Source organism: Sceloporus occidentalis, unplaced genomic scaffold (genome assembly GCF_023333645.1).
Source record: "Sceloporus occidentalis isolate IW3139 unplaced genomic scaffold, rSceOcc1.0.p SCAF_20, whole genome shotgun sequence".
In the NCBI taxonomy this organism is placed as follows: Eukaryota; Metazoa; Chordata; class Lepidosauria; order Squamata; family Phrynosomatidae; genus Sceloporus; species Sceloporus occidentalis.
The window spans coordinates 11,753,971-11,780,077 of record NW_028317000.1 but is presented as its reverse complement, the minus strand read 5'-3'; the positions used below and the strand labels follow the sequence as shown (position 1 = coordinate 11,780,077).

The 26,107-nt window shown below is 43.9% G+C and overlaps 2 protein-coding genes and 1 pseudogene across 6 annotated transcripts in view; 2 read left to right on the top strand and 1 right to left on the bottom strand.

Annotated features, from left to right (window-relative positions):
- DNAJC4 (DnaJ heat shock protein family (Hsp40) member C4) overlaps positions 1-10,140 on the bottom strand; it is a 29,536-nt gene extending 19,396 nt beyond the window's left edge. The window contains exons 1-5 of one of the 4 annotated variants that reach the window (XM_089482929.1): positions 10,047-10,140; positions 8,659-8,782; positions 4,618-4,732; positions 1,653-1,805; positions 117-216 (exon numbers count right to left, since the gene is read on the bottom strand). In XM_089482929.1, coding sequence (XP_089339055.1) covers positions 117-216; positions 1,653-1,750 — 198 coding nt within the window. In that variant the 5' untranslated portion in view covers positions 1,751-1,805; positions 4,618-4,732; positions 8,659-8,782; positions 10,047-10,140. Of the gene's footprint in view, positions 1-116; positions 217-1,652; positions 1,806-4,315; positions 4,570-4,617; positions 4,733-8,658; positions 8,783-9,935; positions 9,991-10,046 lie in introns of those variants that run through there. The other 3 variants (XM_089482930.1, XM_089482927.1, XM_089482928.1) reach the window with 3 other exon arrangements.
- Positions 10,118-15,644, top strand: LOC149302018 (nicotinamide/nicotinic acid mononucleotide adenylyltransferase 1-like; annotated as a pseudogene). The gene is made up of 5 exons (XR_016272109.1): positions 10,118-10,204; positions 11,066-11,223; positions 11,939-12,122; positions 13,479-13,618; positions 14,309-15,644. The product of XR_016272109.1 is annotated as a nicotinamide/nicotinic acid mononucleotide adenylyltransferase 1-like (transcript).
- A 762-nt stretch (positions 15,645-16,406) lies between these two features.
- On the top strand, positions 16,407-26,107 carry NUDT22 (nudix hydrolase 22). Its single transcript, XM_089483546.1, has 6 exons — positions 16,407-16,697; positions 18,674-19,160; positions 21,149-21,259; positions 21,338-21,435; positions 22,809-22,902; positions 24,303-26,107. Exons 2-6 carry the CDS (start codon positions 18,684-18,686, stop codon positions 24,405-24,407), a joined length of 885 nt encoding a protein of 294 aa, XP_089339672.1. The 5' UTR covers positions 16,407-16,697; positions 18,674-18,683; the 3' UTR covers positions 24,408-26,107.

Sequence of the window (26,107 nt, the reverse complement as noted above, 5' to 3'; positions counted from 1 at the left end):
AGAGATTCTCTCGCACTGCTCCCTTTTTCAGTTTGAGGGCCTGCCATTTTGTCCAGTAAATATTCTTATAATATACTGACCAAAGGGCAACCTGTCTCACAAAAGCTGTAACATACCTTCTTTGACTTGCTGAAGAAGGCTTCCTTGATTTCCTCCAAGGTAGCATCCTGCTTGATCCCCAGTAAATCATAATAGCTGCTGTTTCTGGCTGGCAGCCTATAAGGACAAGGACGTACCTGTGGTTAGTTCTAGAATCATAAAGCTGGAGAGGTATCTCAGCAGTCATCCAATCTAAGTTCTTGGCTAATGCAAGAAATCCAGAGACAGCATTTTCAAACAGATGGTTGTCTAGCTTCTGCTGGAAGGCCTCCAATAATGAAGAGCATGCCAGGTAACTGGCTCCATTGCTAAGGGCTTCTCTAGTGTATAAGCAGTTTCTCCAAATGCCCATCAGATCTTCTATACTGTAAGACTATTTGGCCTAATCCTGCAATCTAGAGCTACAGAAAATAAAGCTTTGCCTTCCCAACGCAATACAGCAAACCTTTTTTGGTTCTTGGTTTACAAGCACTGGCTTGTTTTGGAGCAACAAGGCAAGAGTCACAATCCGAACCACATAATGGTAAACCACACTTTCCTGGTTTATTTACTTTATTTATTTGTACTAGTAAGGAGAAGAAAAATAGGGAGTAAGAAGGCTGCGTGCACTAACATTCAGCATGACAAGCCAGGATTCTGACTCACTACTGCATGCAAACAAGGTCAGTTTGTACACTAAATACACTAGTACACTAAACACATGCCACAATTACATAGTGTGACACAAATCTGCACACGTATGTGGTTTTAAACAGTTTTAACTTGTTACATTGTTTAATTTGCTTTCAGTCAGTGCTTTACCATTATCATTTATTGTTTTATATTTCAAATCATTTAAAACTGTTTGAACTGATTTATATTCTTGAATACAGGGTGGAATATAAAGATTTTAATAAATAAATAATAAAACAAACTTTCCAGACACCAAGCTGGTGTTGAAAACAAGAATGTTGGAATTAGTGGCTCTTTGGTTGGAAGGTGACAATATCTATATTGACACACTGGCAAAACAGAAAACAATACACTGAAGGATGCCCCAAGAAGCAAATGACACTGCAAATAGCTTTTATGTGGCATTCCATCCCGGAAAATAGGATGGGAAAATCTCCTGCAGCAAAAGCTGACAATGTTGGGAGTCCTGGTATCCATGTCCAGTGTCTAGTGACTCAGCACAATGGGAACCAGTTGATGGAACCTAAATCCCAATCTATAGCAACCTTTTTGTACTACTGCCAAAAGGTATGGCAGATATCATGCACATACCCTTATTTCAGAATAAACTATCCCAAAAGATGGTAGCCCCAATCTTCATTCTTTTTAAAAGAGATATTGGAAGCCCTTCTGCCACGGATGCTTTAGTCTACAACCTCTGCACTGGCTATGGATGTGATGGGATATGTTTCAACTCTATAAATCTAAGATACTATATACCACCTTCCTTTTCCTTTCTTGAAACCCTACAAGTCCTGGGTAGACTTAAGTCTCAGCCAAGGCCCTGTAGTTCCTGGTAAGAGTCCATGAGATTGTGAATGAGTCATAAGGAGAGCACTCACCAATTGCAGAGTGTTGTTGAAAATGCCCGGTGTCTGTGTCTGGCGCTTCGGCATTGCTGGCAGTAACGGCAGATAAAATAAGAAACAGCTAAGGTCATATCTGGACACTTCCTGAGGAGCACCAGTCTCTTGTCCTGGGAAGACACAGGTTCCCTGAAAGAGGAAAAAGTTCAAACAGTTGGGATTTACAATTTCCCAGATGGCTGCCTCTGAAAAGGACTTGGGGAACTACAAAGCATTTAGGGCTGAAGAGTGGGGTATAAATACCATAGATAGATAGATAGATAGATAGATAGATAGATAGATAGATAATATCAGCAATTCTCACAACACCTCTGTCAGGGAGGCTAGTATTATTAATATTTCCATATTGACTGTGAGGATGATGAGACTGAAAAATAAAAGTGGTATGTCTACCTACAAAGCTATTAGACCAGGACTCTGGGAGACCAGAGTTCAAATTCCTGTTTTGCAAGTCACACAGCCTTAAGAGGAAGGCAATGGCAAACTTTCTCTGAAACAAATCTTGCCAAGCCCTATGGTAGAGTTGCCATAAGTTAGGGTCAACTTGAAGGTACAGAACTATAACAAATATTTAATTAGAACAATGTTAAACTGAATCCTATATACTCCTCTTTCTTTACCCAAAAGTGCTTGTGGGAATGAATGCGAAAGAGACTCATTTCTGCACATCAGGAGAAGGGGAGAGAAAGGGAATCCTGTATTCAAATTCCCACACAGCCATGAAACTTCAGTGAGTAGGGCTTTCTGGCCTAGTCATCATTTTGTAACCTAACCCTACTTTCAATAGAAACACTGCAAGGACTAACAGATTTACTGTGAGACAAAAGTTTCCATGGATCACAGTCCTTTCCAACAAAATGTTCATCCCAGACTCTGTTGCCACAGACTAGCATCGATCCTTCTCTAGAAACTGCTATCTTACAGTGCTGTTGGGGATAAAGTGATACAGGGTTGAAAACGTAGGGCGGTACATGAGATTACTGAATGTCGCCAGAGCAACTTCAAGGAAAAGCTGATGTACACAACATGGAAGAAAAAACCATTTGTCTTCAGTCTTGTGCAAACACCATCTGGTACTATACAGGACAACATTCTGCCTGCTTTCTCTACTAGCTGGTTCTGGGTATCCAGTAGTAATGGATGAGGGTCTGAGATGAGGCCTTTGTACAGTAGTGGCTGCGGATACAGAAGCAACACAAGAGAGAAACAGCAAAGGAAGCCAAGTGGAGCACAATGGTTTGAGCGCCTGGCCAGAGCTCTGTAAATCTTGGAAGGATGTCAGGAGGCAGATAATACCACCCACCAACTGCTCTAAATGAGGGTCCACAAATGAGCTATTGACTAACAGCAACAGACTGATCTTATTTTTAAGGGCCGTACAAAACCAACCTGAGAGACTAGGTCCTAAGCACACTGCAGAAATAAATTCAGTTAGAGACCGCTTTAACTGTGGCACTAGAGCTCTCTGAAAGAGAATGTCTTACAAAATTATAGTTCCCAGAATTCCCTAAGCCAGGGCAGTTAAAGCAGTCTCAAATTGGATTATGTCTGCAGTGTGCTTTGGACCTAAACTGCGGAGAAAATACTCAGTTCTACCTCTCTAAACCAGAGTCAGGCCATTTGCAGATTTTTGGACTACAATGCCAAACAAGAGATCCAGTAGAAAGATGTTATGGGGTGTCCAAAACATCTGGTGGGCTCCAAGTTGTCTACTCCTGCTCTAACCACTACACCAGCTCCAGCTGGAGATAAAACTACCCGGGTTGGGGGCAATTGGCTTACACATTGTATACCATTTAAGGAGTGCTTAGTTCACTGCTTGGTGATATAGAAATATACTTGCTATTGCTATAAAATAAGGTGTGTATGTGAGTGAGTCAAAAGACAGAGTACTTATGCTCTGGCACACTGGGTCTTGGTTGCTTATGCAATTAAAAGTTGCAGAACCAGCTCAACCTTGCTGATTTCTGATTTTGACTGAAAGGCCTGGTATTCAAATGCTCCACGACAAGATGAGATGGGAAGAATCTCCTATAGCAATAACATAGCAAGTATATTTCTATACCGCTTATCGGTGAACTAAGCACTCCCAAGCATTTTACAATGTGTAAGCTAATTGCCCCCAACAAGCTGGGTACTCATTTTAGCGACCTATGGAAGGATGCAAGCCTGACTGAACCTTGGAGACCCTGGGATTGAACTCACAACCTTGTGGCTGCATCACCAGGGCTCCTTATTGCAACAGAATGTCTATTCCATTGCAGAAAACAAAACAGAAAAGTACATCAGGCAGATGCCTAGGCTGGCCAAACCTTTCTTTTTTCACATGCCAAACCTGGCCCATGGTCAGTGAGCCATCCACAAGCGTTCCTCATTCTGGTGCAAGCAGCACATTACACTATCCAGGCACCTCAGTGACCTTTGGGGGAATGTGGCCATATTGTGCTGCGTCCTTGAGGCACCCAAAGCAGACTTTCGCTGGCTGTGGTCAGTCAGGCGGAACCTTAATCAAGAGGCAAAATTATAAAGGACGCAGTTTTCAATCTGCATCCCTGTCAATCAATTGATGCATTGCTATGGCAACCACCCGGGCGACCCCCTTCCCTGTCACGTCCCATCCCTGCAAACGGCAGACGCACCTCCCTTGCCCTTTGCCTTTCTCGCAGAATGACACCTTGCCATCTCCTTCAGGAGCCAAGCCCTACTCGCTGCCCTTCACGTCCCAAAGCTGATGGCATCGGGGTGGGTGAGTGGATGGGCGAGAGGAATCGTGTTTAGAAATCAGCAAGCCACCACAAAATTCATGCATGGCTTGCCCTCAAAGGTTTGGCACGAGTGCTAAAGCAAACAGAATAATAGCGATCGGGGAAAGCATCCTCAGCAGTAGGCAGACCTGTCAGAAAAAGAGGGGTGGGTGATAGGTTTCTGTCATTTTTCTCACCATTTCTAGATAATGGCAGGGCTGCTGCCTCTTAGTTTTTCCAGCAGCATTTTTTACAGATCCTCATGCTTTCTCTCCAGCGTTCCCCTCTCTATACAGCAAAACGCTGCTCTTTCTGAAATTAAATACAAAATGCAATAGGAAAGTGATGAGGTTTGCAATGGGAAGAACAAAATGCTACAAGGCACTTCTAAGAGAAGAGGTGTCACATTCTGTTTCCTCTTTCTCCCCAATCCTGCTACATCTCATTTTCTCTATGGGGGGTATTTACAGCCCAGGATTAAAGCTTTTCCCCAAAGGAGTTTGTCTTGTTTCAGTAAGCTGCCACAAGAGAAGGGCAGCAGCTGATTGCCTGGATGCTACTGTCAATATATTTTTAGCAAGTTGTTTTGACTCCCAGAGTCACAGCCTTCTTATCCCTTAAGATCATTTCTGGAGAGAAACAGCTTTGCCATTCTTTTCCAATTTATTTATTATGCTTCCCACCCAGCACTCCTAAGAGTTCAAGGCGCCATCCAAGGTTCTCCCACACACTGTATTTCATTCCTTACAATACCTCTGGGTTTTGTTTTGTTTTTGTCTCACAGAGATAGAGAGTGTTCCAATGTCACTATAAACCATGGTTTATTGTGACAGGAAGGAGCCAGACTTGCCTCCTGATGAGTCTGGAAGCTTGATTAATGATAGCTTCCCAGGTTGCTCAAATCCAACAAACCACAGCTGTGGTTTGTCTGAATCAAGCAAGGTTCAAATCCCGGGTTGTCAAGCCAGTTTATTTCAACAAACCATAGCTAAGACTGGCCACAGTATTATTAGTTTTATTTATATCTTCCTTTCCCCCAGCTGAACAGAAAACAATCCCACAGCCCCCCAGTTGTCCATCCCTGATCTACAGTAACCTTTTCTTTCTTTTTTCTGCAATAGAGTGTCAGTATTGCAAACCACAGCCTTCTACATCTCATTCCTTTCGACTTTTTCATTGCAATCTCCCTGGCAGAGAAGAGAGCATGGAAACATAAGAGAGTTGCTAACTCCTGCCATTTTATCTGAATAGAGCTACAGACAGAGGTTCAAAGTTACACTCCAAATAACAGAAACCATATCCAGGGGCAGCCGTGTTGGCAAAGTGCGATAACACCCCGAATCTACGAAACAGTTATTGCTCCTACCAAAATGCACACTATACAAGTTGCAAGCTTACTAGGTTCCACTGGCTTCTTCACCAGGCAAAAGGTGTTAAAAATCATCCAGGAGAAAGAAAAAAAGAAGTGCTAATGTGAGTCATAGGCCTACATTTTGTCAAGATGTTGAGGTTGTTGGCCTCAGTTCAGATGGCATGGACAGATATTTATGCTCCTTCTGGCCATGTGGGTACTGAAAGATGTTTAAAAGCCAAGAAATAAACTTTAAATTGCTAATGGTGGGCACAGGTGTCATGGTGGTCACATGTACACTTTAGTTTATTTAACGACTTAACATTTTAATGATTGAGTTTGCATATGAATAAAAGTGGATAATGGATAATCCTATTTTCCATAACGCCAAATTCAGCATGAAGGAGGGAACTGGTTGTGAGGGGGAGCTCAATGTGGGTGGGCAGTGTCCCCTTCGCCAGCCTCCTTTGCCCCCCTACCATAGTTAAGAAAAAGTACACAGGGTTAAGGACTGTGTCTGCATCAGGAAAACAAGGTGAGGATTTGACAAAGGGGAGAGAGTCTGAAAGAAAGCAGGCACAGATCAGCAAAAGCTACAAAGTTGGTATGAATCTGCACACCATTTCCCCAAGGAGAAATTTCAAATTGCTGGCATCTCTCACGCAGATTGGAACCACGCCTGGAGCCTCCGATCCCTGCAGCAAGTTTGCCAACTCTAATCAAAACTCATTTCAATGGCTCACACACAGGCTGTGGTTCACTTTGCAAAGCTAGCCATTCCCTCTGGCTTAGCTGAACAAATGAAAATCAGTCCTTCAACAGCTTTGTTGCTGAAAGCATCTTCTCTGTTTTTGTATTCCCACCCCACTCCCTCTCCCCCTTAACATTCTTTTTCAACAAGCAAACAAAGCAGCTAGGGATGCAGACCATTTATTTTCATGGTAATCCTACCACTTAGAAGAAAGCACCACCTATTAAACCAGTCCAGGGTCAGTCCTGCCCAGGGGACATCTTCCCCAGCTGAACAGAATGGAAGAATTGAGGACCAATGAAGCTCAAGCAACAAGCATTTAAAATAAATATCTGGCTGCTCTTAAAAATTCACAGGGTAATGACCCTATAGGTCATGTACTGATGCATGCACACCAGGTCTAAGCAATCACTTGTACAACTTACATGTGTTGTTTAGTCCAATCTCCCGCAATAATGTGAATTTACAAGGCTGGGTCCACAAAGGGTTATTCAAAGGGGAAAAGGATTAGATTAGCCCAGCCATAGGTTACTGAATGTTGGCAGAGGTGTACACTAACCCATTTGTCCACAAGAATTTGATAATCTGCCTGTATGTATCCAGGACTCCAGTCACACTGGAGTCACAAACCCAAAATGTAATGGGAATAACAAACCCGATATGCATCAGTGCAGCGATCTGCATCTCCTCAGGACAAAAATATGAGTGTGAAGTGGCAACCTAAATGAGGGGTGGGAATTGTGCGGCCCTCCAGATGTTGTTGAACGGCAACTCCCAGCATTACTTACTGTTGGCTATTCTGGCTAGAACTCTTTTGAATTGCAGTTCAATAAAATCTGGAGGGTTTTATTATTCCTCACCCTTGACCTAAAACTTGTTCCAAGAAAGTTATTGGCCTGGCAGCTGTCATTTCTGAAGAAGGAAGTACTGGAAGCTGCCTTATTCTAAGTTAGACCATTGGTCTGTCTAGCTTAGACCACTCTCTACACTAGGCTATAACTTACACGGTTTATCCAGAAAATCTTGGCTAGAAAACCATCATACCTTAGGATCACAATAAATCAGGAATGACTTAAGGCAAAAATAAGAAGCAAGTTTCAGTGGGTTTAGACAAAGGCAGGATATAAACTGCTAATCCTTGTAAGGAAAGTAATAGGTATGTTTAGCCTGGGGAAAAGAAGACAGGGGACATAACAGCCCACATTGAGGATGGATGGATGATTTAAAGAGGGGCGCCAGTACAGAACAGTAACTTCAATTTGGTTCAGGTAATTCTGGTTGCTGATCAATGATCCACCACCATACCAGTTTTCTAAGCCATAGGGGTTTCCAGCACAAGCCTCTCAAGTCATTCATTGACAAAAAATATATATGGATCAATATGCAAAGGGATCCTGTAGCACCTTTGAGACTAACAGAGAAAGATGTTGGTAGCATAAGCTTTTGTAGACCCAAGTACATCTGATGATGTAGACTTAAGCCTATGAAAGCTTATACTACCAACTTCTTTCTTTCAGATAGTGTCAAAGGTGTTACAAGATCCCTTTAAGTACTGTATACTGACAGACAATGTGGTTCAGGCTCCTACATTCACTTACATAGCAGTAAGCTTCACTGAATTCAATGGGACATGCTTCTGAATAAATGGGTAGACAACTGCACTCTATGAGCCTTATTGCTTTATTAAACAAACCCAGCAAGCAAACAAAACTGTGTGTGTTTTTACTCCCTTCACATGACTCTCATTCTCTCGTTCTCTTCAGGTTGTGGACGAGCCTTGTAAAAGCATCATTTTTGCCAAATGGATTATTCCAGCTTAGCAAATGGGACAATTTTATGACACTTTTATGACCTTCTCCCACAGTTTTATAACCAGAAGAGAACGAAAGAGAATAATGTCATGCAGAGGGAGGAGGGAAACATGTGTCACAACATCGTGCGGAGGGAGAAAAAAGGCATGTGTCTTTCCGTTTGGTTGCTGGATTTGTTTAATAAAGCAGTAAGATTATCAGTTGTTTAGCGGTTACAGAGCAGTAGAGAGCTTGATCAGACTTCATCTTTGTAAACTGTTTTGGCTGAATCTCATTCTCTTGGCCTCAGTTCCTCTTTAGTGAAATGGGAATAACATTGACATACCTTATTTCAGACTGTTGAAAGAGTAGCACTTTTGACAGCTTTCAAATGGAGACACCTGGAGCCAAAAGGATCATCACAGATGTTGTCTGCAGGAGCAACTCTTGCTGATGAAGACTTCGTGGCACTGCAAGAATTAAAATATTAAGGTATAAGTGAACATCACATTGAAAGGTTAGCAGCAGAATCTTTGGGGATTCTACTAAGAGAAGGCAGCCTATCTTTGGAATTGCCTTTAGAGCTTTAGTAACCTGCTTAATCTCCATGTTGGGTTTGTAGGGCTTCATCCGTTCCACACGAACCTCCTCACAATTCCACACTGCAGAAATAATCCACTTTGACACCACTTTAACTTCCATGGCTCAATGCGCTGGAATTCTGAGAACTGTAGTTTTGTTGAGACATTTAGCCTTCTCTGTCAGAGAGAGCTCTGGGGCCACAACAAACTATACTCCCCAGAATTCCATAGCACTAAGCCATGCCAGATAAAGTGGCGTCAAACCGGATTGTTTCTGCAGTGCAGATGCAGCCCTGGTCACTTACACAGCCACCGGTTTAATACTTGAATAAAAGACTGTATTACATGTATGGTTGTCAAAGGCTCCATCCACACTGCAGAAATAATCCACTTTGACACCACTTTAACTGCCATGGCTATTGAGCTAAGGAATTATGGGAATTGTAGAATAGTGGCTTTTGGGTTCAAGGTGACCATAGAGTTGTGCTGGAGGACCTAGATATCCCTAGAGAGAACATACTAATCAAATCCGCAGATATCAAAGCTGCAAATATGGAGGGATGAGTATTTCATGGACACCTATTCTCTGTAATTTTGTACCGTTTGAATCGAATGCGATTCTTACATTTTTTGTAAATGCTATCTTCTTTTATTGGTCTACGACCGTAAATAAACTTCTTCCTTTCCTGTACCTATATATATATGTATTCCAGGCCAGTAAAGGTTTGAGCATTGGACTAGGACACTGGGAGACCTGGGTTCGAATCCCAGTTTGCCCATGAAACCCATTGGATGACCTTGAGCAAGAAGTCACACTCTCTCAGCCTCAGAGGATGGCAATGGCAAACCTCTGGGCAAACCTTGCCAAGAAAGCCCCAGGACAGGTTTGCCATAGTCAACAATGGCCTGAAGGAACACTACTACTACTACTACTACTACTTATTATTATTATTATTATCTGTGATAGAAAGAACGAGGAAAAGGGGAGGATGTTGAATAAAAGGGGACACAGGGGTGAGGAGTAGTTCCAAACACAATTTACACGGGAAGCAATAATAATAAACCACCACCAAGGTTTCAACTTTAAAAGGGTTGAGGCCTAGCTGAGAAGAGGGGCAACGCTAGGCCCGAGGCGGTTGCCATGGAAACTTACAGTCGGCGCGCGGGTCGCGGCCGCCATTTTGTTGCTGAAACCTCCAGCTGCGCCTCGCCCCGCCCCTTTCGGGAAGGGAGAGAGGGAAGGAGCGACATCCGGGCATTTCCCAAACCCAGCTGGTTAACTGACGCCATTTTGTTTTGGGTGCCCCAGAGGTACGTCCATGAGGCAGCTGGGAATTTTATATATACATGTGTGTGTGTGTGCAATGGTTCCCCCAAACTGGGCTCTTTGGACTTCATCTCCCAGAAGCCTCAGCCATGTTGGCCAGTAGTGAGGCATGCTGGGAGCTGAAGTCCTCCATTTTGAGCCTGACCCAGCAGCAGCATTTGACGTTTTGTTGCCTTTTAGCTCTTGTTTTGGGCATGCCCTGCATTTTTCCATGCATGTCCTCCATTTTGAGCAGGACTAAGAAGCATGCATTTATATTTATATTGCTTATAGCTTTTATTTTTATCATGTCCTCCATTTTTCTTTGCATGCCCTCCAAGAAGTAGGGAGGAAAGTTTGCAAGACACAGACTCCAGGGTCAATGGCAGCTTGTGACCCCGGCCAGCTGAGTTTTTCATGCAGGCTGGGCCTAGTGGTCAGAGCCAACCAAGAGGCAATTGCTCAGAAGCTTACAATGGAGAGAGGTTTGCAAGACATAGAGAGACCAGGGTCAATGGCAGCTTGTGACCCCAGCCAGCTGAGTTTTTTAATATTATTTTTAGCTATTATTTAGTCATGTTCTACATTTTTCCTTGTCCTCCACTTTGAGCATGGCCAAGAAGCATGTATTCATGAGTGTTTTCAGCTTTTTAATTTTTATTTGTGACAATCAGAAAATACATATATTGCAGCACCCAATCACCGGCCACAGAATTGTCCGCAGCGCAGCACTGCTGTCTGAGTTTCAGTTTGTTCTGTGATTTCAGTGACTCCTCTGTTTTTGGAGCTATTGTTCCAAATGACTGTTCCAACTGGCTACTACTATCGTATTTTTATTTTGTGCCTATTTTCTTATTAATACGCAGTGATTGCTTGACCTTGTTTCTCCCCCTGCGTCCAAAGACCATGGAGAATCCAGACACCAGGATTGAGGTGGTTCTTCTCGAATGTGGGTCTTTCAATCCAATCACCAACATGCATCTTCGACTCTTTGAACTGGCAAGGGATTCCTTGCATGAGACAGGTAAAAGCCAATCACTTCTTTGAGGATCATTGGGTTTATCACTCAAGACCAGGCATGCGATAATTTAGCCTCTTCAATCTGGGGTTCTCCAATTCTCTTGCAATGGAAGGAAGTAGAAAGATTGCATGGTAGATGGATGGACTCTGTTAAGGAGGTCAGTGTGGATGAGGTTGCATGAACTAAGCAGTGTAATGGAGGACTTGGAGATGTCTCATCCACAGGGTTGCCATGGGTCAAGGTTGCCTTGAGAGTGCTTAACAACAATATGCAATACACTTCTGGTTCCAAGCTGGTTGGATAATGGAGACCCAGCCTGTGGTAATGCATGGATTGAAGCAGAGCTGGAAAAAACCAACATGTTTACAAGAGACAACAGGCACAGTTGGAGAAAGCTCAGTTATTGCTATTAAAAACATATCTTTATGGTTACAGTATTGCAAGAATTTTGTGGGATATTAGTTGCTCCCAATAGCACTTTGGCACTGCATACCTGAATTTGCCGTAAAATGTATACAGGGTTGTTTTTTTAACGTTCAATTAACTTTATTGGTTCAGTCATATCCATTGTTATCACTTTGAAGAGTCGTTTTCCCCTTGCAACTACTGCTCATACTTTATGGCAAGAGGGAAATGAACCCAGGTTTCCCAAGTCTTAGGCCAGCTCTAACCATCATATCATACCCCACTGTTCACCCATTTTATCACGTACCTACAGGGAAGTACAAAGTGGTGAAAGGGATCATTTCACCTGTGGCAGATGCCTATAAGAAGGAAGGCCTGATCAGCGCTAGGCACCGGGTGGCCATGGCAAAGCTTGCAACCAAGAACTGCGACTGAGTGGATGTGGACGATTGGGAAAGCAGGCAGAGGAAATGGCAGGAGACCGTCAAAGTCCTCAGGTATTATCACTTTTCAGGAAAGTTGCGGAGTACAGTCCTGCCTGTGCTGTGCCTCTTTGTTCAGGTCCTCCAGTTTCCCTTTTAAAAACGAGAATGCACCATAAATCTCACTTATATCTGAGCAAACACATATAAGATTATATTTTAAGATTTTGGTACCGTGCACACTTTCCACAGAGCAACCTCGTCTGAATCCAGTGGCGCTTAGTTCCAAATGTCTGTTATAAACATTTTACGTCAGTGTCATAAAAATGTACATTCCTGTATAATCAGTACTAATAAACACCTAAGCAGAAAATCATAAAAAAAAGAAGTAGTATAGGGACATTTAACGTTTGGCTAGGAATGATGGGAATTGTAGTCCAACACATCTGGAAGATGCCAGGTTGTTTGCAGGTACTGTTGAAAAGGCCACCTGTACCTAAGCTTCAGTTTTTATAACTGCAAATTGTAGTGGAGCCTTCCTCTGTCTCTCTCTTGATTCCATTCCTTTCAACCCCCCCCCCCCAGTCCCCCCTGTATAGATTTATAGATTGTAAGCCCTTTGGGGATATGAACCCCTCTTCTAGCATGGTTTTTTGTGGGTTTTTCGGGCTATGTGGCCATGCTCTAGAAGATTTTCTTCCTGACGCTTCGCCAGCATCTGTGGCTGGCATTTTCAGCATCTGTGGCTGGCACCTTCTCTGAAGATGCCAGCCACAGATGCTGGCAAAACGTCAGGAAGAAACTCTTCTAGAGCATGGCCACATAGCCCAAAAAACCCACAAAAAACCATGGATGCCGGCAATGAAAGCCTTCGACCCTCTTCTAGCACTTTCTAAAGCAAGCATGGACAAAGTTTGGCTGCAGGTTGTAGAATTGAAAGCACAATATGCACCGGGGAGGACAACTGTGGCTGGTCTAGGGGCCACTTTTACACCTTGGGAGCCTCTGGGGGCCACTTAGACTGATGGAAAAATCAAACAAAAACTCCCACAAAGTGGCTGGAGATCCACCTTTGATACTCAAAAATTGGTTTCGTTTTGTTTTTGTAAGTGAAACGCTATAAGGAAACCTTGTGGCCTATTTAAAAATCAAACTGTTGCATCTGGGGGCTTTCAAGAGAAGCCACTGTCCATTGGGGGCCACAGAAATATCTTGGGGCGGCATACGTGGCTCAATTCTTAAACCTTTGGAATTTTTCAACATCTTCGAAATCTTTGCCCACCTGTGACATGTGCAAATGGGTGCGATCTCAGCAGTTGATAACAATGGGAAGGTAATAGCCAGGAAAAGTTGAGAAAGAGAAAATTCAGTGCTCCGTATTGCCACATTTCTTCCTCTGGTTTTTGTTTTAAATTCTGTTTTATCTCATAGGCATCACCAGCAAAAGGTGAGGAATTTGTATTGCGCTTCGACCGTTGACGATGCCACTCTTCAGAATAAAGTGGGCCAGAAGAGGAAGCGGGAGACAGGAGACCAACCCTCTGTCAGGGGAAACCAGCCACAAACAAAAGGTTAGGTTCAATCTCAGAATTTAGATGAGGAAGAGATCTTGGCGGTCTGCTAGTTTAAGACAATGCTTATTGCAGGATCTAGGTTTAGGGTGTTTACACTAGACTAGGGCATGCCATTTATCCCCCAGTGCAAATGGTATCTTCTTTTATGGGTCTATGACCGTACCCTCCTCCTTCACTGGGGGATGCAAGGCTTTCCTGCCTCTCTTTAAATACTCTTCAAAAAAAAAAAAGAGCTTTTCTTTTCCTCAGGGCAGTTACCTTCCTATCTAATCAGATATTTCTCCTTAATCTTGTTGTTGTGTGCCTTCAAGTCATTTCCGACTTAAGGAGACCTTAAGGAGAAGCTATCACAGGGTTTTCTGAGGTTGAGAGGGGTGACTTGAACCCTGGTCTCCAGAATAGTGAACTCATTGGACAAAAGGTGCATAATTGTTACTTTTAAATAAGTAAATAAATGCAGATTAAACATGGGTGCAAAACATGTGGTGCAAAAATAAAAAAACATTATTGCAGAATGCATTAATAATAATAATATGTTTTATTTTAAGATTGTAATGTCCAGACCTTCTGGCTTGAATGTTTAATTCCAGCCATTTTAATACAAAGAGAGACAGCTATGATTTTCTTTCTCAGTTGGTTTCAGGTAAGAAACCTGATCATTCCTGTTTTTTGTTGTTTGATTTCTAGCTGTCCCTCAGGTGAAGATGCTGTGCGGGGCGGATGTCCTGGAATCATTCAGCGTCCCCAATCTTTGGAAAGCAGAAAACATCAAAGAAATCATAAACAGCTATGGCCTGGTATGCGTCACCCGAGCTGGGACGGATATCAGGAAATTTATCTATAATTCGGACCTTCTATGGGGACACAAGGAGAATATTCATCTGGTGGATGAATGGATCACCAACGAGATCTCGGCCACCAAGATCCGGAGAGCCCTGAGGAGGGACCAGAGTGTCAGATACCTGATACCTGATCCCGTTTTAAATTACATCAAGCAAAACAACCTATACACTGCGGAGAGTGAAGAACAGAATAAGGGATCCTAGCTCCGTGGATACAGAGGGCTAGGAAGCATCAATCCCTCCCTCCAGAAAAGGTGGGGAAGAGGGGACCAATAGGACCAGTCAGCACTGTTTTTAGCAGAGGTGTCTGAAGGCAAGGAAGGGTACTGTTGCCAAGGGACCAGCAGTGGTTGTGGGTTAGTGTCAGAAAGGGCTTGAAGGCACACAAATGGGGCAAGTGACACTCTCTCAGCCTCAAGGGATGCCAGTGGCAACCCCCCTGAAGAAACCTTGCCAAGAAAACCCCAGGATAGATTCATCTTTGGGTTGGAAAGGACTTGTAGGCATGACACAACACACACAGAGAGAGTCTTGTTGGCCGTATAACAACAACCACAACCCCTGAGGAGGCTGATGGTGAAGTGCCAGGTAGCCCAAGCAGGGCCCAGAAGAGAGCCGAAAAACCTGCGTTGGCAGTACCCGAGAAGGGGCTAGCTGGAGCAGAAGCATGACGAAACCGCACTAAGGAAGGCAATTCTTTTGGAGGCTGCAAGGGTAGCCAGGTAAGCATTGGGGACTTTGGAGGAGGGTCCTCACCTGGCCCTCAGGTCCCTCTAGGCACCCAGAGACTAGCACTCACTCTCCCCCTCAAAGCGGCCTGGGCCTTAGCAGCCATTTTGGAGCCCTTCTTCGGATAATAATCAAACATTGGAAGGCAATGTTGAGAATCAATAACCAAGCAGGATCTGCCGCGTCTTGTCTTTGCGTCTACCTTTGACAAAATTATTTGGGAGCGGGGGGGAGGGCTCAGGATTAGTGATTATTTGGCCAGCTGGCACATTTCTCCGTGTCGATTGTGTTGTCAATGATGACTGTAGCATGTCGGGTGACCAATACAAATACAGGGAGTTGCTATTTAAGAAAGCTATATCTCTGCCTAGAGAGTCAAGTGAAAATTGTGTTGAATATCTGCAAAGGAGAGCGTCTGCTGCTCAGTGATTTGGGAGGCTGTCTCTGCTCAAATATCCTGTTTTTCCACAGCTATTAAATGTATTTTTTCATATCATTACATTACATTATTGCTCAGTTTCTTAGTAAGCTTTGTAATATAATGTATAAGCTACATTTCAATTTTGTTAACGAATGTATGCAAAAGTTGCTAATGTGACAGATTGTGTCTCACTTGCCCTTATGGAAAAGTAATGATGTGTCATCAAAGAGGCACTTTCACAAGCATACGGAACTTTTGTTAGCCTTTATTAGTTCTTTAATATAGCTGTATTTGTCTTGCTGAGAAAATTGTTGGATCTTGTGCCTTGGCACAGTGGCACATGCAATTATTATTGGGAAAACATTCAAGAGCAAGGTGGACCTCTGCCTCTGGGTTCCCAGGAGAAACAGGAAGCAGTGCTCAGTGGGCTTTACAAAAGGAGGCTCCTAGAAGGTCCATGGCTTCGGCCAGCGACTCTTTCCCAGTGTCCCTCCATCCTCCATTGATGCCGGTGCTGCTAGAAAGCCTTACAGCTGGATGGAGGACGAGGAAAGAAATGGCCTTTGGCTTTCCCAGTGTTCCATTGATGCTAGAAAGCCTTACAGCTTGCCAAGAAAACCCATGAATAGGGTGGCTTTGGGGTTGCCTTAAGTCTGTGCAAGGACTTGAAGGCACACTGCCAGAAGAACTACAACTCCCAGGAGCCTGTGCGAGGCATCAGGTCAGCTGGGTGCTAGGATTGCTGCCTCTTGCCCCTGATTTCCTCCTCTTTGCAGTTTGAGACAGAGGAGGGATAGGAGTGGGCAAGTGGCATTGGCACCAAAAAGAGGTGCCCCTTGGAGGCATTTGGAAGGCCATCCTTTAGCAGCAGCAGGGACGGTCTTTCAAGGCAAAGGATCTCTTGGGGGAAACGGATCCCTCCTGCTTCTGGGAGGAGCAGCTTTGTGGCATTAATGCCAAGGGAAGGAGCGACATCCGGGCATTTTCCAAACCCAGCTGGCCTCCTCTGGGTTTTGGCTCCAGGGGTCCTCCCCCAAGTTTGAAAGCTGTCAAAATCGCCGCCCTTTCGACAGTTTGAAATAAGGTACGTCCATGAGGCAGCTGGGAATTATTATTATGTTTACAGTGCCAGTGGTCCCCCAAGCTGGGCTCTTTGGACTTCATCTCCCAAAAGCCTCAGCCATGTTGGCCAATAGTGAGGCATGCTGGGAGCTGAAGTCCAAAATTCTCTTAAAGAGCACAGTTTGAGGACCACTAATATAGTGATGTGTAATGTAATGGTACCCAAACCTTGCCCTTTAAGAGGCTTTTGGTCTTCATCTCCCAGAAACCTCAGCTGTGTTGGCCAATAGCTTGGGATTCTGGGAGCTGATGTCCCACAGTTTGGGAACCACTGAATGATATAATTTTAGACTTCAGCTCCCAGAAGCCTCAGCCATGTTGGTGAATAGTTTGGGATTCTAGGAGCTGAAGTCCAAAATTCCCTTAAAGAGCAGGGTTTGGGAACCAGTAAATAATATAATATAATATAATTTTGGACCTCAGCTCCCAGAAGCCTCAGCTGTATTGGCCAATAGTGTGGGATTCTGGGAGCTGAAGTCCAAAATGAAAGAGCTCAGTTTGGGGACCACTCTCTTACACCAATTAAGGCCCATAGCAAATCAATACCAAAGCATCTTCACATAAGAGAGGAATGATTCCAGAGCCAGCCCCAGACAAGCTTCTTTTTATTATCATTACTATTTTATTTTATTATATCCCGCCTTTCTCCCAATATAGGGACTCAAGGCGGCTTCTTCATGAAGGCAATCCCAAAGATGGGGTGCCTTCTCTCAGTAGAACCACCCAAAAAGAGTCTGTTTCTGACTTTTAAATGTGATGAGAGAGATCTTGTAGCACCTTTGAGACTCACCGCAAGAAAGAAATTGGCAGCATGAACTTTTGTAGACATAAGAGGTTCTATGATAGCCCTGTCTAAATATTTGAAGGAATGCCATATTGAGGAGGGAGCAAGCTTGTTTTCTGCTGCCCCAGAGACTAGGACCCGGAGCAATGGATGCAAGCTGCAGGAAAAGAGATTCCAGCTCAACATTAGGAGGAACCTCCTGATAGTAAGGGCTGTTTGACAATGGAACACACTCCCTCGGAGATTTTGGTGGAGTCTCCATCCTTGGAGGTCTTGGAACAGAGGCTGGATGGCCATCTGTCAATGGGGATGCTTTGACTGAATGGGGTTGGACTGGATAGCCCTTGGGGTCTCTTCCAGCTCTACGATTCTATGATTCTAAGTCTACTTCCTCAGATGCATAATTAATTTCGTAGACTTAAGTCTAAGGATCATAGAATCCTAGAGTTGGAAGAGACCGCAAATGTCCTCCAGTCCAGCCCCATTCTGCCATGCAGGAACTCTCAGTCAAAGCATCCCCATTGACAGATGGCCATCCAGCCTCTGTTTAAAGACCGTCAGGGATGGAGAATCCACCAAAATCTCCGAGGGAGTTTGTTCCACTGTCAAACAGCCCTTACTGTCAGGAAGTTCCTCCTAATGTTGAGGTGGAATCTCTTTTCCTGTAGTCTGTATCCATTGCTCCATGTCCTATTCTCTGTAGCTGAAGAAAACAAGTTTGCTCCAGCCTCAATATGACATCTCTTCAAATACTTAAACAGGGCTATCATTTCACCTTCTCTTCTGCAGGCTAAACATACCCAGCTCTCTAAGTCTCTCCTCATAAGGCATGGTTTCCAGACTCTTCACCATTTTAGTCACCCTACAAAACATACGGAGGGCTAAAGTTTGGGAACCATTGCTTTAAAACAGGGGTCCCCAAACTGTACTCTTTCAGGGATTTTGGACTTCAGCTCCCAGAATCCCAGATTGTTGGCCAACGTGGCTGAGGCTTCTGGGAGCTGGAGTCCAAAATTTCTTAAAAGGCATAGTTTGGGGATTACTGCTTTAAAGGAATGGAAAAAACACACATTGCCAGCTCCACCTTGGCCAGAGATATTGAGGTTTCGGAGAAAGGTCCATTGATGTAATTCCCTTTTGTGTGTGTCTTCCAGGTGCCCTTCCATGGAGAAGGCAGATCCTGATATCTCCCTCTTGTTCCAATGCCTATCTCCGAAGGGCATCCCAGAGGCTCAGGTCCGGGCTGAGCTTTCCCCTCTATACGACCGGCACTCGCTGCCAGGAGACCAGCTCCAGATTGAGACCGCTTGGGCGGCACGCTGCCATCAGAACCCCTGGCTCTTCAATGGGACCAAGTTCCGTCTCCATTCAGTCCAATTGGATGGAGCCATTTTGACTTTTTGTCTCGGGCTCACCTGCTACAAGGACTTTGTGGGCACCAACCTGGCCGAGAGAGCTGTGCGCCTCCAGGAACTGGGGCAAAAGGACTTTGGGAACAGCCATGCCTACCTTGCCCAGCCCTTAGGGGTGGGTGCTATGATGCACACAGTAGATGATAAGTTTGTCTTCTTGCAACGGAGTCAGTGTGTTGCGGAGGCACCGGGAAAGATCGACATCCCTGGGGGACACCCCGAGCCACAGGTGAGTGTTGTTGACATGGTTGGCATTGGGCAAGACTCCAAGCAAAGAGAAGAAGACAACCTGCAGAAGTATAAGAAGGCACAGGATGGGCCACAGGCCATATTCTTGAAGGTTGTTTATGTTTTTGCTGGGAATTGGTTTTTGTTTTTGGAGGGCGAAGAGTGGAGTGGGGTAGGCGCATGGCCTTTTTGGGGGTTTCATAAAAACCTGACCCTATAATCATAATAATCATAATAATGATTTATTTATAGCCTGCCCAATCACAAGGAATCTGGGCGGGTTACAGCAATAAAAATACAGAGACTATAATAAAATAAAATACAAAAAATAAATAAGATACAATAAAATAAAAGAGAGCGAAATGAGTTACAGAATTCACAGCTAGACCTGATGGAATTGGGCCTGTCTTTTTCACTCCCTCCCAGGTCTGATGATGATAGTAGGTACAGAGGGAGGGTTCTTCTTTAGGCAAGAATTTTATTTTAATTAATTTTAATTCTTCTCATTAAATTTAAGAGGAAAATTGGTGGACAGAGTGGTGTAAGTCACAGTAAACGGGGAGAGGAACTAGGTAGGGAAGGCCTGCCGGAAGAGATCCATCTTAAGAGCCTTCTTAAAGAGTAGAAATGTTGCGGATCTCCTTCGGCAGGTTATTCCATAGCTTCCGAGCTACGATGGAAATGGCCCTCTGGGTGACTGAAGTTAGCCTAGATTTTATTGGCTGAAGTAGATTCTTCCCCAAGGATCTTAGAGTGCAGGACGGACAGTAGGGAAGAAGGCGATCCCTTAAGTATTCTGGACCCAAGCCATGTAGGGCTTTAAAGGTAATCACCAACACCTTGTACCTTGCCCGGAAACTAATTGGCAGCCAGTGGAGGGATTTCAAAACCTGTGTTATGTGATCATTACAATGAGAACCTGTAATTAACCTGGCTGCCATATTTTGTACAAGTTGAAGTTTCTGAACTTGGCACAAGGGTAGCCCCATGTAGAGCACATTACAGAAGTCCAATCGGGAGGTGACCAGCGCATGTACAACTGTTTCAAGGTCTCCCTGCTCCTGGAATGGGCACAGCTGGTGTATCAGACGAAGCTGATAACAAGTGCTCCTCACTGTTGCATCCACCTGAGCTGTCAGGTGAAGCGATGAATCAAGAAGCACCTCTAAACTGCGGACAGAGTCTTTCAAGGGAAGTGTGACCCCATCCAGAACTGGCTGACATAATTCCATACCTGGGCTTGGGTTTCCTGTAATGAGTACCTCCGTCTTACCTGGATTCAGCTTGAATCCCCCTCCCAGCAAGGAGTGGGAGAGCCAATACCTTTCTGATGTTTGGGGCAACAGAATAGGTCTCAAATTTTCTGTCTTTGGCTTCAAAATATCCAAATGGGTACACTAGAAGTTTGTTCATGTATATTATTTATTGGTTACATCCAAGGAGGCCAAGGCATCATACACTGTCCTTCTTCCTATTTTGATTCTTGCAACCCTCCTATGAAATAGATTAGGCTGAGAGAAATAATTTGCCTGGCCCAAGAACACCCGCCCGGCTGCGTCCGCACTTTAGAAATAACGCAGTTTGACACCACTTTAATTGCCATGGCTTAATGCTATGGAATTTTGAGAACTGTAGTTTGTTATGGCACCAGAGCTGTCCGACAGAGAAGGCTAAATGTCTCCCAAAACTACAATTCCCAGGATAGCATAGCATTGAGCCATGGCAGTTAAAGTGACATCTTGACCAACGGCAGTTAAAGTGACATCAAACTGGATTATTTCTGCAGTGTGGATGCAGCCCCAGTTAACTTTCTGATTTGAATCCAGGACTCCCTAATCATAGTGTCATGCTCTTAAGGACTGCTCAAGTTCTGTAGATGTCTCACTGAACTCTGTGAGCCCAAGTCACCACTGATCCCTTTTGGTGACTTGGGCTCACAGAGGATGCTGAGAATGAAGCTAACCTCCTCTCATGTCCTTTTCTTCACAGGCTGTGAGGGGACACCCCACCTCAGAGGGACCGATTATCCATCAAGACCTTCAGGGTGAATTAGTCGTCCAGGAATTATTCTCTTCTGTGCTCCGGGAGATCCAAGATGAGGTGAGAAGGAAAGAAGGACCTGGCTTTGGGCTGCTCTTCCCCTGCCATGTGCTGAACCAGTCTTTTGGACCTTCGTAGGTGAACCTCCCACCACCTTCTCTGAGCAGACCAGTGCTGCTTGGGATCGCGCGGAATGAGACCAGTGCAGGCCGATGCAGCGCAGAGTTCTATGTCAGGTAATATGTCGTAGAAGAGAGAATCATAGAATCAAAGAGCTGGAAGACACCGCGACCATCCAATCCAACCCCATTCTGCCAGGCAGGAAGACACTATGAAAGCCCCCCAAACAGATGGCCATCTAGCCTCTGTTTAAAAACCTCCAAAGACGGAGACGTCACCACACTCCGAGAAGAAGTGTTACATCTGCCTATGGTGGCTGTGGCAACAGTGGCCTGTCAGATGTTTTTGCCCTATTATTCCCATCATTCCTAAGAGGTGATATGAGAGCCCTGTTTAAATATTTGAAGGGATGTCATACTGAAAAGGGAGCAAGCTTGTTTTCTGCTGCTCCTGAGACTAGGACCCGGAGCAATGGATGCAAGCTCCAGGAAAAGAGATTTCACTACAACATTAGAAGAAACTTCCTGATGGTAAGAGCTTTTTGTCAGTGGAAGATGCTGCCTTGGACTGTGGTGAAGTCTCCTTCTTTAGAGGTTTTTAAACTGAGGCTGGAGGACCATGCATCAGGGGTGCTTTGATTGTGTATTCCTGCATGGCAGGGGGGGTCTCTTCCAATTCTGTGATTCTAAACAGCATAGCCAATGGTAAGGGGTTATGAATGAATGAATGAATGAATGAATGAATGAATGAATGAATTTATTACAGCACATGGCCAGCACCAAAATATGGCAAACATACAAAACATGAAACATCAGGTGTACTGCCATAGCACAAATATATCTACATTCTAAGGGGTTATGGGAATTGGAAACCAAAAACATCTGTAAGGAGAGTCACTTGCCTTTGGTATGGATACTGGTTTGTGGATTTAGCTTGTGTTTCTGTAAACAACAATAAACAATAATTTATTATGGCACATGGCCAGCACAAAATAATGAGACATCTCCAAGCCCCCTTATCCTCCACTGTTCTGCTTAGGTCCTACAAATTCATGTCTGTGACCTCCCAGATTGAAACTAGAGATCTTCCTCTCTTTCTACTACCTTCTACCTTTCCTAGCATTATTGTGTTTTCTAATTGGTTGTGTCTTCTCATGGTTTGACCAAAGTACGACAGTTTCAGTTTCATCATCTTGACTTTGAGGGGAGAGTTCAGACTTGATCCATTGTAAGACCCATTTCTTTGTCTTTTTGGCCATCAACATTAGTATTGAGGGTTATTCGTTTTTCAGGTTTGGGCATCCAGCAAGCCTGCCTGAAGCCTAACAAGCCATAACTCTTGTGTGCTGTTGTATGTTCTTTCCTTAGCTGTGATTCCAGTTACCAGTGAGGTGACTTCTTCAGGGTCCATGTTGTACCAAATCCAGGATCTAATAGCTCTCCATTTTTTTATTTTTGCTGATCCATCCCATCTCGCTTCTGCCATTTAGGTGCAGCCTGACATCTGAGCAAGTAAGGCACTATTATGCTATTGGGGGCCCTGAAGCTCACGAATCCACCAGCATTATCTTTGTCAACAGAGAGGTATGTGTTGGGACTGCTGGTCTGGGGGCAAAGCAGCGGTAGGGATAACTTCACTCATAGGAAAGTTGCTTAGATTATACAGTTGAGCTGGGCGGATGCTGAAATTGAAGCCTGTTGGCACTTGGCAATTGTGGAACTGGACGCAGCTGTGTCATTCACCCTGGTCAGCTGCCTTTGTAGCATTCAGACATAAAGACCCACTTTCATTCATGTGGCACGTTTCTGTGGCGGCACACTGAGTTCATTGGAGCTTACTTTGACATACATGTGCATAACCTTGCTCCTTAGGGTTAGTGAGTTTCAGGGTGCGTCTCCTGTATAGATAATGCAGTTTTGACACCACTTTTAAGTGCTGTAGCTCCCTCCTATGGAATCCTGGGATTTGTAGTTTTACAAGCTCTTTAGCCTTCTCTGCCAAAGAGTGCTGGTGCCTCCCAAAATGACGAATTCTGAAACTCTGTAGGATGGAGCCATGGCAGTTAAAGTGGTGACAAAGTGCATTGTTTCTGCAGTGTAGATGCACCCTTGATTCGAAACACACACACACACACGCACATACACACACACACACACACACACACACACACACATGTCTAAATCTTAAGTTGTTTAGGGGTTTCAGTGTAATCACCAGCACCTTCAATTCAGACTAGAACCATATTGTCAGCCAGCGCAACTCTTAAAAGATCAATGTTTTGTATTGTCTAAAATTGTTTCTGTGTTTTGTATTAGCTGTACCTTCCAGATGCAGTTTTACCCATCGTTAAAGGCACAAATGCCTCTCCGTGTGACTTTGGCATTAGCAGCAGGAACTTGAAATACGCTGGTATTTTGAGTCCCTTTCTAAAGTATTATTCTTGCTAAACTCCAAGTGCACAATATTAAGCAAACCACGGTTCAAAACACACTGCAGAAATAATCCAATTTGAGACTGCTTTAACTGCCCTGGCTCAATGCTAGGGAATTCTGAGAACTGTAGTTTTGTGCAACATTGAGCCTTCTCTGTCAGTAAGCTCTGGTGTTTAAACTATAATTCCCAGGATTCTCTAGCATTTAGCCGAGTCAGTTAAAGCGGTCTCAAACTGGACTGTTTCTGCATTGTGTTTTGGACCCACGTTAAAGTGCATTGAAGTGCACTATATGTATTTTCTTTTAACAAGTGCAGTTATTTTACAGATGAAGCTGATCAAACATTAGTTCTTGAAAGGGGCTTTCCTTTTTCCAAAATACAAAGTGTTTTTGACCTTATTGTCATTCAAAGTTATTTTAATCCTTCTTTTCCCATCATAATGTTCTTGACAACAAGGCCTGAGGAATCCCTGCTCCCCTCCCTTCCCAAGACCTCTTCCTATTTCTCCATATCTTTTAACTTCTGGCTTTCTTTCCTTCTTTGCATATAGGATGTCCTGACGATGGAGCAGAATGGGGAACTGTGGAAAGAACTGTGTCCATCAGCCAAAGGGGCCGTAACGCTCTACACGGTGGTCATGGGCGAGTGCCAGTGAGTGCCACTTGGCAAGAGATTCTCAGCAGGAGATGAACTACTCTCAGGGACTGTCCAGCTCTCCTTTACAAAGCACTGCCTGCCACAAAATCACCAGCTGTTCTTTGTCAAAAGGAGGGAGGTTAAGAGGCATGGATCATGGGTTATTCCTCCACATATCTTCCTTGAAACGGGACAGGTGGATTCCCACCTTAACTCCCTGGCATCCCAATTGCTGGGCCAACTTATGATCAATTTCTCAATAAAGGGATTGTGTTTAAAACACACACACCCACACACACAAAACAGCTCTCATGGCTGATGCAATTATGGCACGTACTTTAGCTGTCAATATGTCTGTATTTTCTATTCCTGACCTAATTAATAAGTGTGTTTCTGCACCTGGGAATTTCGACCTGGCGCATTCTGGGCATCACCAGTGCAACCAGTGTGTGACCTCTTTGCAAGTTGGAGCTGTAACAAAATTTTACAGTGTGAACCACTCCTGTTTTGTATCCCAGTTAGGTGTGCCCTTCTGAGGTTACTCCGTTCCCTCACCTTTCTGCTGGTTTTCATCTCAAGCACCCTACTCCACCAAGCATTCAGTCATAAATCACAGATCCTCCTGGGGAAAAAATATCTGGAGCTTCAGTTTTCCCAAACTTAGTGCCCTCCAGATAGGTTGCATTGACAGTTCATCATCCCTAGCCAGCATAACCGTGTCCTTAAATGTTGAGCCCAAAAGGAAACATCCCTAATTTCCATTGATAATTCCACTGTATCTTGCTCCAGTCTTTAGGACTGGAGCACGGCTTTGGTGCAGCTTCGGGTCGCTTTGGAGGGATGCTGTTTCAATGATGCATGCATCCCAACAGTCCGGAAGCCACGCCAAAGCCATGCTCCAGTCCTAAGAACATCAGCGTTGGCACAGCCTCAAAGAAGGAGATTTCACCACTCCATTGAGGGAATGTCTTCTTTCTCTTCTTCTTTTTCTGACTTCTTCGTGGGAAGTTCATTAAATACGGGGATAGGGCACAATTATTTTACCCTAATTGGTGGTAGGTTTGGGACCTTACTCTTCCTTTGAATTTTGGATTTTGGATTTTCTCCCCAGCAGAATAGATTAAAATAAAAACAGGTATGTCATGGAATCATATATTTTTATATATTTATTTTTAAATTTAAAATATTGTTAAGCTTTCTTAATTGTACAACACACAACATACAACACACAACGTACATGTTATGGGTTCATTAGGGCCTGAACAGACAGGCCAAAATAAAGCTGCTTCGGGTCACTTTGGAGGGATGCTGTTTCAATGACACACGCATCTTAAGAGGCCAGAAGCTGGGCCAAAGCTGTAGGGATGATGAAGAGATGTGACATTTGACGTTTGATATTCAATATTATCTTTATTCTACTTCCTATTGTAATTATTTTACATATTATTGCTCGAAGGTCTTAACTTCTCTGTTTTTACCCATTCACCTTTGTATCTTTTAGCTCATATTTGTTATCTTTTATTTAGATTTCTGTAGTGTGTTTATAAGTTGTGCATTTTAAGGTGTTCATCGGTACTTGTATTGTACATATATTGTATATTGTATTTTATTTTTTTATACTCTCTATAGATTTTCTATAGAATGTTATTGTATGTATTACTAGGTTTCAAGGTATTTTGAGACTGCTCTAGGGCTATTCAATAAATATTGATTGATTGA

Excerpts from the sequence above, each read along its gene's own strand:
- NUDT22 (XM_089483546.1), top strand. The coding sequence starts at position 18,684 with ATGGAGAAGGCAGATCCTGATATCTCCCTCTTGTTCCAATGCCTATCT. Across the intron at positions 21,436-22,808 it reads AGCGCAGAGTTCTATGTCAG|GTGCAGCCTGACATCTGAGC; the intron begins GTAATATGTCGT and ends TCTGCCATTTAG. Across the intron at positions 22,903-24,302 it reads TTATCTTTGTCAACAGAGAG|GATGTCCTGACGATGGAGCA; the intron begins GTATGTGTTGGG and ends CTTTGCATATAG.